At 33.3% G+C, this 14,341-nt stretch overlaps 1 protein-coding gene across 2 annotated transcripts in view; it reads right to left on the reverse strand.

Moving 5' to 3' along the window:
- MED13L (mediator complex subunit 13L) overlaps positions 1–14,341 on the reverse strand; it is a 264,752-nt gene that overhangs the window by 231,182 nt on the left and 19,229 nt on the right. For both annotated transcript variants that reach the window (XM_039868225.1, XM_039868223.1), the window contains exon 2: positions 1,458–1,695. In XM_039868225.1, coding sequence (XP_039724159.1) covers positions 1,458–1,695 — 238 coding nt within the window. The remainder of the gene's footprint in view (positions 1–1,457; positions 1,696–14,341) is intronic.

A 14,341-nucleotide genomic window follows, 5' to 3' on the forward strand; every position in this document is an offset into this window, starting at 1 on the left:
CCTCTACTACATGTGTAAAAATTTTTAAACCAACAAAAATATATATTTCGATACTTAAATGAACAAATGTAAATGTTATAAGTATCTTCTAGGAGGTATTTTATTTTTAAAATTCTGATAAATGGAATCCAGATGTTTAATTTTACTTGAGTTCACTGCTAACTACATAAAATAAGCTTTGAGATATGATACATAAGTTTTGAGATTTTGCTGATTATCCAGCTAAGTAAGCATTCTTATCCAGAATGGGTTCTTAAATTTATATATCAAATACTCTAAAAATTAGAGTTGAATAGACAAATAGACTATAAGGTCAACAGCTCAATTAGTCCACTGTGGTTTACTGCCCTCTGGCTGTTGTGGCAGGAGATATCACAGATAAAAAGTGGCTGCAGAGAAAAGCTAGGAAGGTGTAAAGCAGAAGTAAGGTTTCTTTTTTTAAGAAACTTAACATATATTTGAGGGCCTCTTCTAAATCCTTCAGGCTTTAGAAGAGGCCCTCAAATATATGTTAAGGTTTCTTAAAAAAATATTAAACATATCAGCTAACAAAACATTCCAAACACTATCTAAAATTTTTCAACTACGAATTAAAATTTAGAGTAGTTTGGACCTAATAAAAGTTGGCTCTAAGAGACTAAGTCAAAAAAAGTTAATGCTCTACTCTAACTAAAGATCAGAATTAGTCTTGATTCAGAAAAATTCCTTAGCATACTAGATGGAAATGTTTAGGTAAAGAGGTAAAAACTTTTACCAGAAATTCAGAGTACCGATAAAATTTTCTCTGGTTACAAATCTGCAGGAGAACTTAGAATAATGAAACTCCTACATTAATTCAAAGTTTCCAGGTATCAGATATAATCTGAAGTCAAAAATTAGGCAACGTTGGAACAAATATTTCCTGGAATCAACTAATTACATAAAAAGCAGGAACAAAACAAAGGGAAACTTGCTACGCCAAAATTAGGCAAATCCTTTCTATTACTCTTTCCCTTCGCCAATGTCATCTCATAATTTTGTCCAATAAAGCCTGCACTAAGTTTCCATTATCACTTTACAATTTTTCACCAGGGTTCTGCTGGCAATGAACAACAGCCACAGTCCAAGAAAGAACAATTCTGTTCGTTTCACTGACTTGCTAATCACAATTCACTATCATTTTAAAACAGTGGCTCTTAGCCTCATTTCCAACTCAACACACCCAGGAGACACAATACTTTCCTTTTGTAATAATGGCCACAAGGTTCTGATTTCCAGCATGACTGGGAAAGGACAAGAGCCTTTGAAAAAAATGGGAGTGGGAAGAAGAGGGTGAAAGTGATGATGTTCCTTTGAGAGATGCACCCATTAAACACTTGGATTTTTCTTCTTGGCAAGTCTTAATAACATCTTTGGAATCTACCACTGTTCAAAAAATATGTCATGCACATAATTTTTAAGGACAAACAAAACCTTACCCTGCAGTTCATGATGTATTACACCCACTAGGTTGGGTTCGTCTCCCCACCAGAATATCCATAACTCTTTGCAATCTGGTTTGACATCACGGCGCCATACACACAGCAAGTTGGCTTGCAGACATCGGATGAAACTTAACAGGATTGGGTCATCTTGGGCTGGGGCTGAAATTATGGGTCCACAGTCCCCGTGCCCTCCAAAATTGTACCTACGCCATTTGATTCCAGTGAGTTCAGCCTGGAAAAAGACAAAAAAAAAAATTACAATAGTTTTGATTTTTCCTTTTAGTTAAGAACACTAAGAAAAGACCTCAACATGGAGAAGCAAATTTGCTAAATATTTACACTACACTTCCCATCATAACATTTCTCCCACTTGTTAATCCTCCATTTTTAAAGGGCAAAAAAATTCATTTCTTCCTATCAAGATTTCTACTGAGCTCTGTATATTAAATATCAAAGTACAACAAACAGATAATCATTATTTCCTGTCGAACCATTTTTTAACTAAAAACTTACTATAAAGTCTCTGTATAAAACTGTTTTCTATATTATTATTCCTTAGTTGATTCATAAATTACATTTAGAAATCAGGTAAGAAATTAAAAAATAAATACAGAACTGAAATAATTTCTTTCTAAGAATTTCCTCAATTCCTTTCCATCCAGAAGCTACAATTCAAATCCTTTTTAATCAAGGAAACAGCATGCAATACTATAGTGCTTCATTATGAACAAATAAGCTGCTAATAAAACTGATGCAGTTATCAACAATTTATTCATGTTTTTGGACATGTACCACACAGAAAAGCTGTTTCAATAACAATTCCCTAATGTAGTTTGGTCTTTTGTTTTTTAAATATATTTTAAAACGTGGGAACTTGTTGACAACCGAACCTGTATCTTTATACTTTTACAGAAACTTGTATTTTAAAATTTTTTAAATCTTAGGTTTAAGGAACTAAACTTCAAAGATGTTTCAAAACAAATGAAAGTTGAATTCTTTACTCCAGAAGCTATGAACTACAACTATGTATTCAAAACTGACAGTAAAACAGATTAGTAATTGATTCTGTACCAACGAGCCCATGTATCCTTGCATTCGATCCTTACTCCTCTCCCCACTCTCCACTCACTACCACCACCGACAGTCATTTTTGTCAACAAGTTATTTTTCAAAAATCAAGTACCACAGGATAGAACAATAAACATTTCTTCTACTAACATAACTGAAACAAATCTGAAGCACTAAAACAATCACTGTAATGAACACATTTTAGGGAAAAAATATCAATTTTCTTTGATCCAAAAAGTTTCACTTCAAAAAAGTTTCCGAAGTTAATAACATCTAAACTAAAACCATCTGAAGTTCAGTAATCTATCTTTTTACACTATGAAATATGCAAATCTAATATTTAATGACTATTCGTAGTAAAGGCTGGTATTGGCATCATTTAGGCTTTCCTTTTATGTCACTTGGTTTCCTCGAGCTATAAACACTACATTCCCAATGCAAAAACTTCATAAAATTTTTAAAAATGAAACTAATCATACCAGGATTATTTTCCATAATCACATCAGAAATAATTATTAGCATTTAACTGTATGTTCTTCCTGTTTTTCCATACATATACATTTTTAAAGTTGGAACCATACTGCATAGTTTTATATCCTGCACTTTTTCACTTATTATAAATATTTTTACATATTACTAATTATTCTTCAAAAACAATTTTTAATGTTTGCATAATATCCTATTCACTGGAAAAAAATTTATTCCATAACTGGACAACCGTCCTTTCACTATTATAATTATAATTGGTGAACATTCTGGAACGTTTTTATTTTCTGGATTATTTCCTTAGGAGAGATTGCTTGATGTAGAATTACCGAAGAATATAAATATTTTAAGACTCATGCATGAGTGCTACCATATTACTTTTCAATTAATAGTCCCACCAATACAAATAACCTTCTCCCAAATTGCTTTTTAAATACCTGCCAATTTAACAGAATGATATTTCTTGTACTAATTTGTAGTCCTTGTTCTGTTTAGAGGAAATCATTATCATATACTTGATCAGAAGTATAACCTTAGGCCAGCCTGCCAGGGTTTGAATCCCATTTCTGTCTGTACTTACTAGCTACATAAGTAGCAAGTATTTAGCAAGTTACTTAACCTTTGTCTCTCCACTGCCTCACTAGCAAAATGAGGGTGATAGTATTTATAAAATTGATTAAATGAGTTAGTATACATATAAAGCACTTAGGGACAGTACCTGGGACTTGGCAAAAAATACACATGATACTATTATCATTACTAGTAGTAGCAGGACTATTTCTCTTTAAATTGTTCATATCCTTTCTGTGTTTTTCTGTCATACAAGTTCCTTCGTTTCTTCAAATAAAAGCTCTGTTGTTGTTTTTTTTTAATTAGAAAGCCTAGCATCAATTTTTAAATAAACATCAAAGAAGGAAACAATTAAAAACCTAAAAAGGGACAGCTGAAATCAGAAAAGTAGACTTTATTATTGCCTAGGCTAATGTTCTGTGCCTGAGGGGAAAAAGAGGGGTAATAAAAAGATACCAATAAATATGAATCACTAATACTTACATTAACTGTATTTAAAAGGTTAGAAAATTAAGGTATATCAGAGATTTAAACATCAGGTGAGTCAGTCCCCTAAAATATCTATGAACAGCAATTTGCTCACTAGAATACTTTCACCTGTAACATCCGGCACGGTTCAGCAGACAAAATATTTGGCTTTGATTCAGGAGAATGGTTTCCTAATCCTAGCACTTCCACTAACTTCCTATCAGTGCTTCTATGGTCTCAGTGGTAAAGGAAAGCTGCTGCCACCTGCTCTATATTCTTCATGGAGTTGTTGTAGCAAGTGATAAAACACAAATACAAGTGACATAACAGCAAGGCTACAAACTTAACCACTTCATAACTGATTTAGCCAAAATAACTGAAAAATGTCCAATTATTTTAAAACAATTTAGTTCCTTTACCTTAAAGCTAAAATTAAATATTATACCATTGTTCATTGGAAAATATAACAATGAACCACCATTCAAGCCTAACAGAAATATCTAAGTACAAAATGGAATGTTCAAAGACTTAGCTTTAATTTTTGAATTAATGTTTGATAAGAAGAAAGACTACTTAATGTTACTGAAATACTCTGTCCAAAAAAAAAAAATTTCTATCATAGATGTGTATATTCAATTAGACTAAAATACGTCCTCATATACGATATCATGTTTGTTACTTAAAAATCAATTCAACATAAAGTTCTGCTGACCCAATTTCTGACAAATGTGTTTCTCCAAGATTCAAAATTATTTAATTTCAAAATAATGAAGCAACTCTTTAAAATATTTCTAGATGCAAATTACCCCAAAATGCAGTATTTCTCATTGTCAAAGATGAAAAATCCATAATTACATTTAAGTTTAAAATTACATGGCTTTTAAAATATAGAATCAAAAGATAAAATTAGAATATACAAGGAACAAAACAGTATGTACATACATATAACAAAAACCATAACCATTATCATTTATTCATCGTCCACTTAATACTAGGCACCATACTAGGGTCTTCATATATAATTTCTAATCTTCACAGACAGCTAAAGAAATTAGGACTCAGAAAGGTTAAATAATTCTCCCATGACCACATAGGTAGCAAATGGCACATTCCAAATATAACTGGATTTAAAGCATAACTGAATTTAATGCATAAATTCTTCCCACTCTGCCATGCTGCTTCATAGGGCTAATGGTAAAAATTAGCTCTAGAGGATTATAAAATAGTACAAAGAAACTGTCATCAACTCAATTTAGCAATGACAAGAGCTCATGGCCATACTTTCTAATTTAAGAAAGTTCATGAATCTTTCTTTAGTCTTCCTGGGGTATTAAGAAAACAAGTATGAGTGCCCACACACCGTCCCCTGAATAGAAGAGGCTTTTTTTATTTCACTCAGATAATTATATGCCTTCTTTTACATGTTACCACTATAAGACTGTATCTACACAACCTAATTCATAGAGGATATGTATAACAAACCAAGAAGATAACTATTCTAATAATAAGAGAGACTAGAGGGAAATTTCTCAGCAATGGCTATTATCTGTTGTACAGGTAATCAAAGTCCTCAGAAAATTGAACTTAAAAGTGGAGATTCATTGGCCCAAACAGAAGGCCACTACAGTCAGTTCAGAATGGTTCAAATTAAATAGATTACAACAGAATCACAATACATGCACTTTCTAACAGCATGAATGTATTTAAGAAAAATTTATGTTAATTCTTCACATCCTCTTCTTTAGATACTATATACATAGGAAATGAGCTGATAAATTCTCCCAGTGGAGGTCATTTATTTGCACTGACCCAAGGCCAATGATCAAATCCCTCATGAGCAAAAGCATACACTCACTATACCTTCAGTGTGGCTCTCAAGTTAAAACTGTATTCAGAGGTCATGGAACAGAGTAAAACTAACAGACCTTGGTAAGAATGAACCCAGGGTATAGTACCATGGGAAGAACATTGGCGAGAGGTCAGCAGATCTAGACTCAAGTCCTCTTTTTCAACCATTTACCTCTACGATATTAGGAAATCTATTCCATCTCAGGGCACCTCAGCTTCCCAATCCGTAAAGTGATATGGTTGACCTAGATACTAAATGAGTTTCAAGTCTCCTAGCCCAGGCTAATTACACCCCACTTACAAAGGCAACTTATAAATGAGACTGAACCTTAGAATGATCAGCAGGAATAGGAGAGCTGCCAGAAGACATCTGAATTTTCAAGAAGCTTGAAAGAAAAGATTTCTCAAACTATAGAGCAATTAGCTTAATATTAATCCTGAGCAGGATTCTAGGAGAGTGTGTAGAAAAGGCAGCTGTGGTCATCTGGGGCTAACATGAGTGCACAACGAAATTCCAAGTTTGCCTCACCTCACTTCCTCCTGTGATAGTTGATCAGGGTAAAATACAGTAAACATGTTAAGTCATCTCTTGAGTTATAGGGGGAAAAAAAGGGATAATAGAAAACTTCTGTTAAAACATAACTAATCAGCTCCAGGTAAAGACAGCAGAGTAAACACACACATCTGCTTTTGCTCTTACTTAAATCCCTCTAAAACATCAGTAAAGAAGTTTGGTTTGGGTTTTTTTCTCCCTTTAAATTATAAAATAACAATAGTAGGTAGAACAGGAGATGAGAGAATCAGATTTTGAAAGCTAAAAAGCAGATGCTCAAGAGGTAAAGACACGTACGATACCTAAGAAAACTGAATCCTAGCTGTGAAGAAAGGAGAGATAAGACCCAATTTACACAGAATCCCTTCAGCCTCAGGAATTATACATACAGGTACCTGTGGGAGTGGAATTGAAAGACAGGAGATAAAATATGGAAAACTGGTTGAAAGTCTGCTTAGAAGACACTCAAAATCCAGGTACTCGCCTCATTGCCCATCTTTACCCCGGTAAATAACTGGAAGGGTATTCTCTGGGTACAGTAGAAAAGAGGGGTGTCTGGACTTGGGGGGCCACAGGCACAACTGAAGGCAGGAAACAGGAATGAAAACAGCGCATCAGGTGAGCACGTACAGAATGAAGGTCAAAAACCACCTTCTCCCACTATCTCCCTTTAAGCACTCAGAAATCTAGCAGCCAGAATTTCATGCCCCCAGAAAACAGTCTGGAAAAGTCTTCTCTGGGAAATATGACCAGCTCAAAAAACCGTAAGATACTGACACAAAAGGTTCCCAAACTAAAGAGCCCACCTAGATCATTCAAGTGCACAGTAAACAAAAGCCACTCACATACTCAGAACTTCCAACCAGTTTTCAGTCCACTATTCCTAAACATGAACAGAAGAGCAGGAATTACCAAACAGTTAAGGAAGGCCAGTGAATTATTATAAAGACAAAAACAAATAGAAAAGCAGCTTAACAAACAGAAAAGCAACTTGGAGGAAACAGACTACACTAGAGAAAAACCTTTTTAAAAAATCTATTATTAATACTCTTAAAGACATAAAATAGTGCAACCATTAAAAAAGAACAAGACACTATTTCAGAAAAGAACAAAGAACTAAAAGAGAGCTCTTGGAAAATTTTAAATAATGATGCCAGAAATGATAAAACTCAATAGAAGGGCTGGAAGATAAAGTTTAGGAAATCTCCCAGAAATACAGCAAATAAACAAAAATGAAAAGTAGGGGGATGGGGGAAGATACAATTAGAGGAGCAGCCCAGGAAGTTCAAAACCAAATACAAGAGTTTTCAGAAAGAAAAAATACAGAAAACGAAAAAGAGGAAATGACTAACAAAATAATTCATGAAAATTTCCCAGAAAAAAAAAGAATTTCTAGATTGAAAGAGCTCTCTGGGTTTCCAGAACAAAAGATTAAGAGACACACAAAAGGCCTATTATTATAAACTTGCGACACCACAGGAAAAGAAAAGGTTCTCAAAGCTTCCATATAGTAAAAAGAATCAGAAATCAGAACAATTTCTGACTTCTCCACTGCAATGCCATAAGAAGACAATGGTGCAATAACTCCAAAATTGTGAAGTTAAATTATTCCAAACTAGGTACTATGCCAATCTAAATGATCAAAAGTGTAGAAGTAAAATAAATACATTTTTTAATTTTTTTATAAGAGTTTATTTGACTTGACATATGCCAGGGGAACAACATTTCAAATGCTCTCAAAATTGATACATTTTTAAAATATGAAAGGTCTTTTTAAAAAATAAAAATAAAAGCATCCTTTTTCTCAGGAAGCTGCCGGAGGTGTGCCCTACCAAAAGGAGAAATTAACCAAGTAAGCAGCCATGAAATTTAGGAAATGGAGCCTACATGGGAGAGAGCAAAATGAACCTCTAAAATTAGTAAATAATCAGATGATTCTAGGTTGTCGATTGTGCATCAGTGTTGAGAAGAACCAATCAGATTATGATAGATCAGACGTTTCCTGGAAAGACTCTTGTCAAGAAGATGAAACTGATAGAACACCTAATATAGTTCAAGGTCTTAAAAGAAGGTTCAGACAATAGACAAAAAGTCTGGGAATGAGTTAGTTAAAAAGACATAGAAAAGTAAACAGTCAAAAACAAAAGAGAATTACCATCTTCAAGTTACACAGAAAAGAAAAAGTAATTCGAGCTTAATAGATGGTTCAGCCATACTTTTGATAAGATAATCAAATGACTTAACACTGAATATTGACAAATTACTATATACCCATTTTGGGAAAGTGGAAGGAGAAAAGATGTTTATTTTGCAGGAGGCAGAGAGAATGAGCTAAATCTTCATCTTCAGTGGTAGAAGATCCAGAATTTAAAACCTAAAAGTAACTTTAGGAGTTCAGTATTTAGAAAACACTTAAGAATAATCAAGATAATCAACAAAAGGGGAGGGGTGAAAGTGGTTGTGTGGAGGAGGTAAAATGGAGACCAGGATCAGGGGAATGCTATTAGTTATCAATCTTACAGAAATATTTGATTCTTTAACTGTGTAAAAGTACAAATCTAATTTAAAATGAGAAAAACAAAAAACAAAACTAATCAATATGTGATAAATATATTTAATACATACAAAAAGTTATTACTAATAAGAAGAATGCACACCATTTTATAGGCTGATTCTAGACAAATTCCTAAGCTTAAGAACGACTTAGTATCCCACAAATTGTGTTGAAAATGCCAAAAAGTTATTCACTATGTGTTAAAATAATGTGGTGTTGTCTGATTCTTTTCTCCTTTTTTTGGACTACTAAAACCAACTAAGCAGAGTCATACTCCCAGAGGCATGCTCCCTTCCCACCTATTCTTCCATAGCTAAGGGGTTTGCCAGAGATGCCCTCTGCAGAGGGGCTGAGAGGAGGACACTGGGCTTCCCATGTGACTCTTATCTTGGGCTTCCCATATGACTCTTATCTAACATAGAATTTCCATGTCGTGAGAAACGCAATGTGATAATTCTCCATGCAATGAAGTTATACAGCAAAGATGCTTTCTAACATATATATTTGCTGATTCATAACTCTTTTCTTCAGTTGTAATGCTTTTTAGCCCTTAGTTTACAAATATTAATTTAACAATATAAAGATAAAAAAATAGGAAACTGGCTTAACAGAAATATGAATGCAAAGGGCTCAGAGGTTTATTTGACAATAAGTTTAACACAAGTAAATGATATGATGTAACTACTAAAAAAGTCACTGCCATCTTAAGCTATATTAATAAAAGTACAGTATCTAGATCAGGGGTACTCAACCCAGAACAAAAGATTAAAAGAGACACACAAAAGGCCTAGTATTATAAACTTGCAACACCACAGAAAAAGAAAAGGTTCTCAAAGCTTCCATATATAATGATACTGGTCCATGGCCTGTTAGGAACTGGGCCACACAGCAGGAGGGGAGCGGCAAGGGATCAAGTGAAGCTTCACCTGTATTTTCAGGCGCTCCCCAGCATTAGCATCACCTCCTCAGCTCTCCCTCAGATCATCGGATCAAAGGAGTAATGGTCCCTAGTGCCAAAAAGGTTGGGAATCGTTATCTCGATCCTACACAACAGATCTTACTTATCAAGTCACTAGTCAATATCACTTTCAGCTCCTAGCTCCATACTTTGAGAGGAATCTTGATAAAATGGAACAAATTAGTGGATGAAGGACTAGATTATGGAGAAAACATGAACGTGACATGTGGATAGAGGCTATATATGGCCTCATATTCAATCCTTTCAAGCAAAGAAACATGGCAGCAAAAATAAAAGCATAAAGTCACAGTTGAATTAAGTTGAATGAATTTAAAATGGAGTTAAGATGATTCTGAAGTAATCTAAAAAGTCTTTAATTATATGAAAGACTGATATGTGGAAGATGAAATTGATATGCTCAGCCCAGACCCAAGTGGTAGCAGAGAATCGAACGGAAAAACTGATCATTAAAACAAAAGCAGTGAGAGCTCCCTCAAGAAAGAATCCCTGACTGAGATCCCTGAGAATCACAGATATGGTGGGTTAAGGAGAAGCAGGTCAATACTATATGTGGCTTCAAACATCAAAGGGTTGATTGGACAATAACATTTACAAGGTTCCTTTAAAACATGAATTATGAATCTCAAAGATTCTTCCTTCCAACCATAGATTTCATAACTCTAATGTCATTTGTATCTGTCAACTAGCTCAGGGGTTGGCAAACTGGCCCACACACTGACCACTATTCTGGAAATAAAGTTTTATTAGTACACAATTATGCCCATTTGTTTACATATTGTCTGTGGCTGCTTTCACACTATGACCCAGAACTGTAAGCTGCAACTGAGACTGTATGACCCACAAGCCTGAAATAATTACTCCCTGATTCTCTAAGAAAAAGTTTGCTGGCCCCTGAACTAGGGTAACATACACAAGGCAAATATGACATTTAAAATATAAATTAAGTGCACCAGAATTGTTCTCCCATCATAAACTAGAAAACTAGACAAAAAATATAAAACTACTGTTTTCAGACATTTAACAACAGGTAGCACAACGTTAGGATCTCTGAGAGAGAAAACCAATGAGGTGGGCCTTACAAAGCCTGAGGCAACTGAAATTGAGAGAGCAGATGGCCAGAAAGGAGAGTTATGCAGAAAAGGAGCTCCAGAGATCTGACAGGGGTTCTTCTGAGACCATTCTTAAATATGAAGCAGCACATTCAAACAATAAAATTCAGTGGACCCAGGCAAAGAATAGCTAAAGAGCTATCCTTCTAACAGCTCACAAAGCTGGGAGATGAGTCCAGTTCTGAAGAGAGTAAAAAAACATTGATAAACCACCTTGGGTCTAAACAGAGACCACAGAAGAATCACAACTCAAAAGTAGGAAACTAGGCCTCCATAAAGACTGCTCTAATGCACCCTAATAATCAAGCCTCAAAAAGCATCATCATCATCATCATTATCACCATATCATCTACAAGAAGCTTAACTATTAGCCAAAACAAAATTAAACTCTTTAAAAAAACGAAATCCAGACTTTCAACATAATATTCACAATGTCCAGAATCCAATAAAAGAATACAAGACATTCAAAGTATCAAAGTACAAAAAGGAGACCCATGGCCAGGAGAAAAATAACTGAAGAAAAACTCAGATATAAAATGATGATAGAATTAAAAATCACTTTAAAACAGCTATTATAAGTATGGTCAAGGATTTAAAGGAAAACACAAACTTAAGGACAGAAATAGCAGATTTAAAAAAATAAAATATCTAAATCCAAATATGCAAAATATGAAATAAAATTCACTGAATGATTTTAATAGCAGATTAGACAATGCCAAATGAAAAGGTCAGAGGACTTGAAAACATACAATATAATTATTCAAGCTGAAGAACAGAGAATTTTTTAAAACCGAAAGAATGAGTAAAGCCAAAGCACTCAGAATAAGAAGCAGTTTAATATACATAGAATTAGGGTCAACAAAATGCAAAGGGGGGGAACAACAAAACTTTTTTGAATAATAGCCAAAGTGTCTCCAATTTCATGAGAACAATAAATCTCAGAACCAAGTAGTTCAGTGAACCCAAAGCAGAATGAACAACCACCACCAACAAATGACACCAAAATACATTAAATTTCTGAAAACCAAGGATAAAAAGAAAAATCTTAAAAGTTGTCAAGGGGGGAAAGACACACTGCATAAGGGGAAACAAAAACAATATTTACAACAGACTTCTCATCAGAAAATATGCAGGGCAAAAAACAATAAAACATACTGAAAGAAAAAGAAAATCTCCATATCTAGAATTCTAGATCAAGGACAAATACTCTTTAAAATAAAGGTAAATTATAGATTTTTTTAAAAGATGAACAAAAGCCAATGGAACTGCACCGTAATAAAGGTAACTAAAATAAATGCTTTTAAAAAGTTCAAATACAAAGAAAATATCAGATGGAAACCTGGATCCACACAAAGGAATAACAAGCACCAGAAAGTTAATATAAAAATAGCATAAAACATGTTTCCTAATTTTTTAAATTTCTTTAAAAGCTTATTAACTGATTATGGCAAAAATGATAAAGTATTGTGGAATGTTTATGACATATAGAAGAAAAATGTAAAACAGAACAAAAGCCCGAAGGAGAAAACAGAAGTATACTGTTTTAAGGTTTTTAATTATAAAAGAAATATAATATTATTTAGAGGTAAACTATGAAAACTTAGACGTATATTATAAACCCTTGACCAGTACTTAAAAAGACAAAGAGGCATACCTAATAAGCCAATGCTGAAGATAAAATGCAATCATTAAAAAAAAAAAAAACCCACCTCCAATAATCCAAAAGCAAGAAGGAAAAGAGCGAAAAAAATGGAATAAAGAATAGATGGAATAGATAGGGAAAAAGTCAAGATTGCCACTTAAACGCAATCATATCAATACAGTTATATTAAATATAAATAGTCTAACTATTATAATTAAAAGACAACAATTCTCAGAATGGATAAAATTTCTAAAGGTCCTACTATATACCACCCACAAGGAATGCACTTTAAATGTAAAGACGAATTAGGTTAAAGGTAAAATTATATTTTTAAAAAGATTATTATGTAACACAAATTACAAGAGAGCTGAAGTAGCTAGATTAATATCAAAAGTTGACTCCAAGAAACAAACTGTTACCAAGAATAAAGAGGAGAGTTCTATAATGATAAAAATGTCAATTCTTCAAAATGACATAAATCCCAAATGTGTAGGCACCTAACAACGAAGCTTCAAAATATATGAAGCAAAAACTGATATATCTAAAAGGAGAAATTGACAAACCCAGCATTATAATTGGAGTTCAACAGGCCTCCTCTCAGCAACCAATAGAACAAGTAGACAGAAAATCAATAAGAATAGAGAAAACATGAAAAACATTATCAACCAACACAACCAAACTGACATTTACAAAACATTATACTCAACAACAGAATGCACTTTTTTCAAATGCACAGGAAACATTTACCAAGAGAAGCCATATGCTAGGCCATAAAACAATATATTTTTTAAACTGAAATTTCTGAATAGAATTAAATTTGAAATTAACAATAGAGAACACCCCCAGATACACACAAAATCTGGAAATTAAATAATAATTCTAAATAATGCATAGGACCAAAAATATCACAAGAGAAACTAAGCAATGTTTTGAAATGATTATGAAAATAAAATATACCAAAATGTCTGGGACACAAGTAAAACAGTGCTCAAACAGAAACCTGTAGCTTTCGTCGTGGAAATATCATTCTAACCTTCTCCCTTCAGAAGCTAGAAAAAGAAATCTAAATTAAGTCAAATGTAAAATTGAAAGAAAGAAATAATGAACACAGAAGAAATAAATGAAATAGAAAAAAATAAAATGAAAAGCTGGTTATTTTAAAAGATCAATAAAATTGACAAATGTCTCACTAGTTTAATCAATAGAGAAGGAAAAGACTACCAATATCAGGAATGAAAGATGAGGAAGTACTTCACATTCTAAAGACACTGAAAAGATAATGGAATTATTATAAACAATTTTATTCCAATAATTACAACTACCAGTAGTCTTATACAAACTTTTTCAGAAAAAAGAGGGACTTCTGAAATCATTTTATGAGGCCAACATTACTAATACCAAAGACATTACAAGAAATCTACATGTCAATATCCTTTATGAACATAGATTTAAAAATTGGTAACAAAATATTAGCAAATCAAATCCAATAGTACATAAAATGATAACACACCCTCCACATGGAGTTTATCTTGGGAATTCAAGCTTAGCTGAATTCGTTCAAAAACCTATCTATGTAATTTGAATCAAGCTCCGTTCAAAAA

Source organism: Pteropus medius, unplaced genomic scaffold, assembly GCF_902729225.1.
Source record: "Pteropus medius unplaced genomic scaffold, Ma_sr-lr_union100, whole genome shotgun sequence".
In the NCBI taxonomy this organism is placed as follows: Eukaryota; Metazoa; Chordata; class Mammalia; order Chiroptera; family Pteropodidae; genus Pteropus; species Pteropus medius.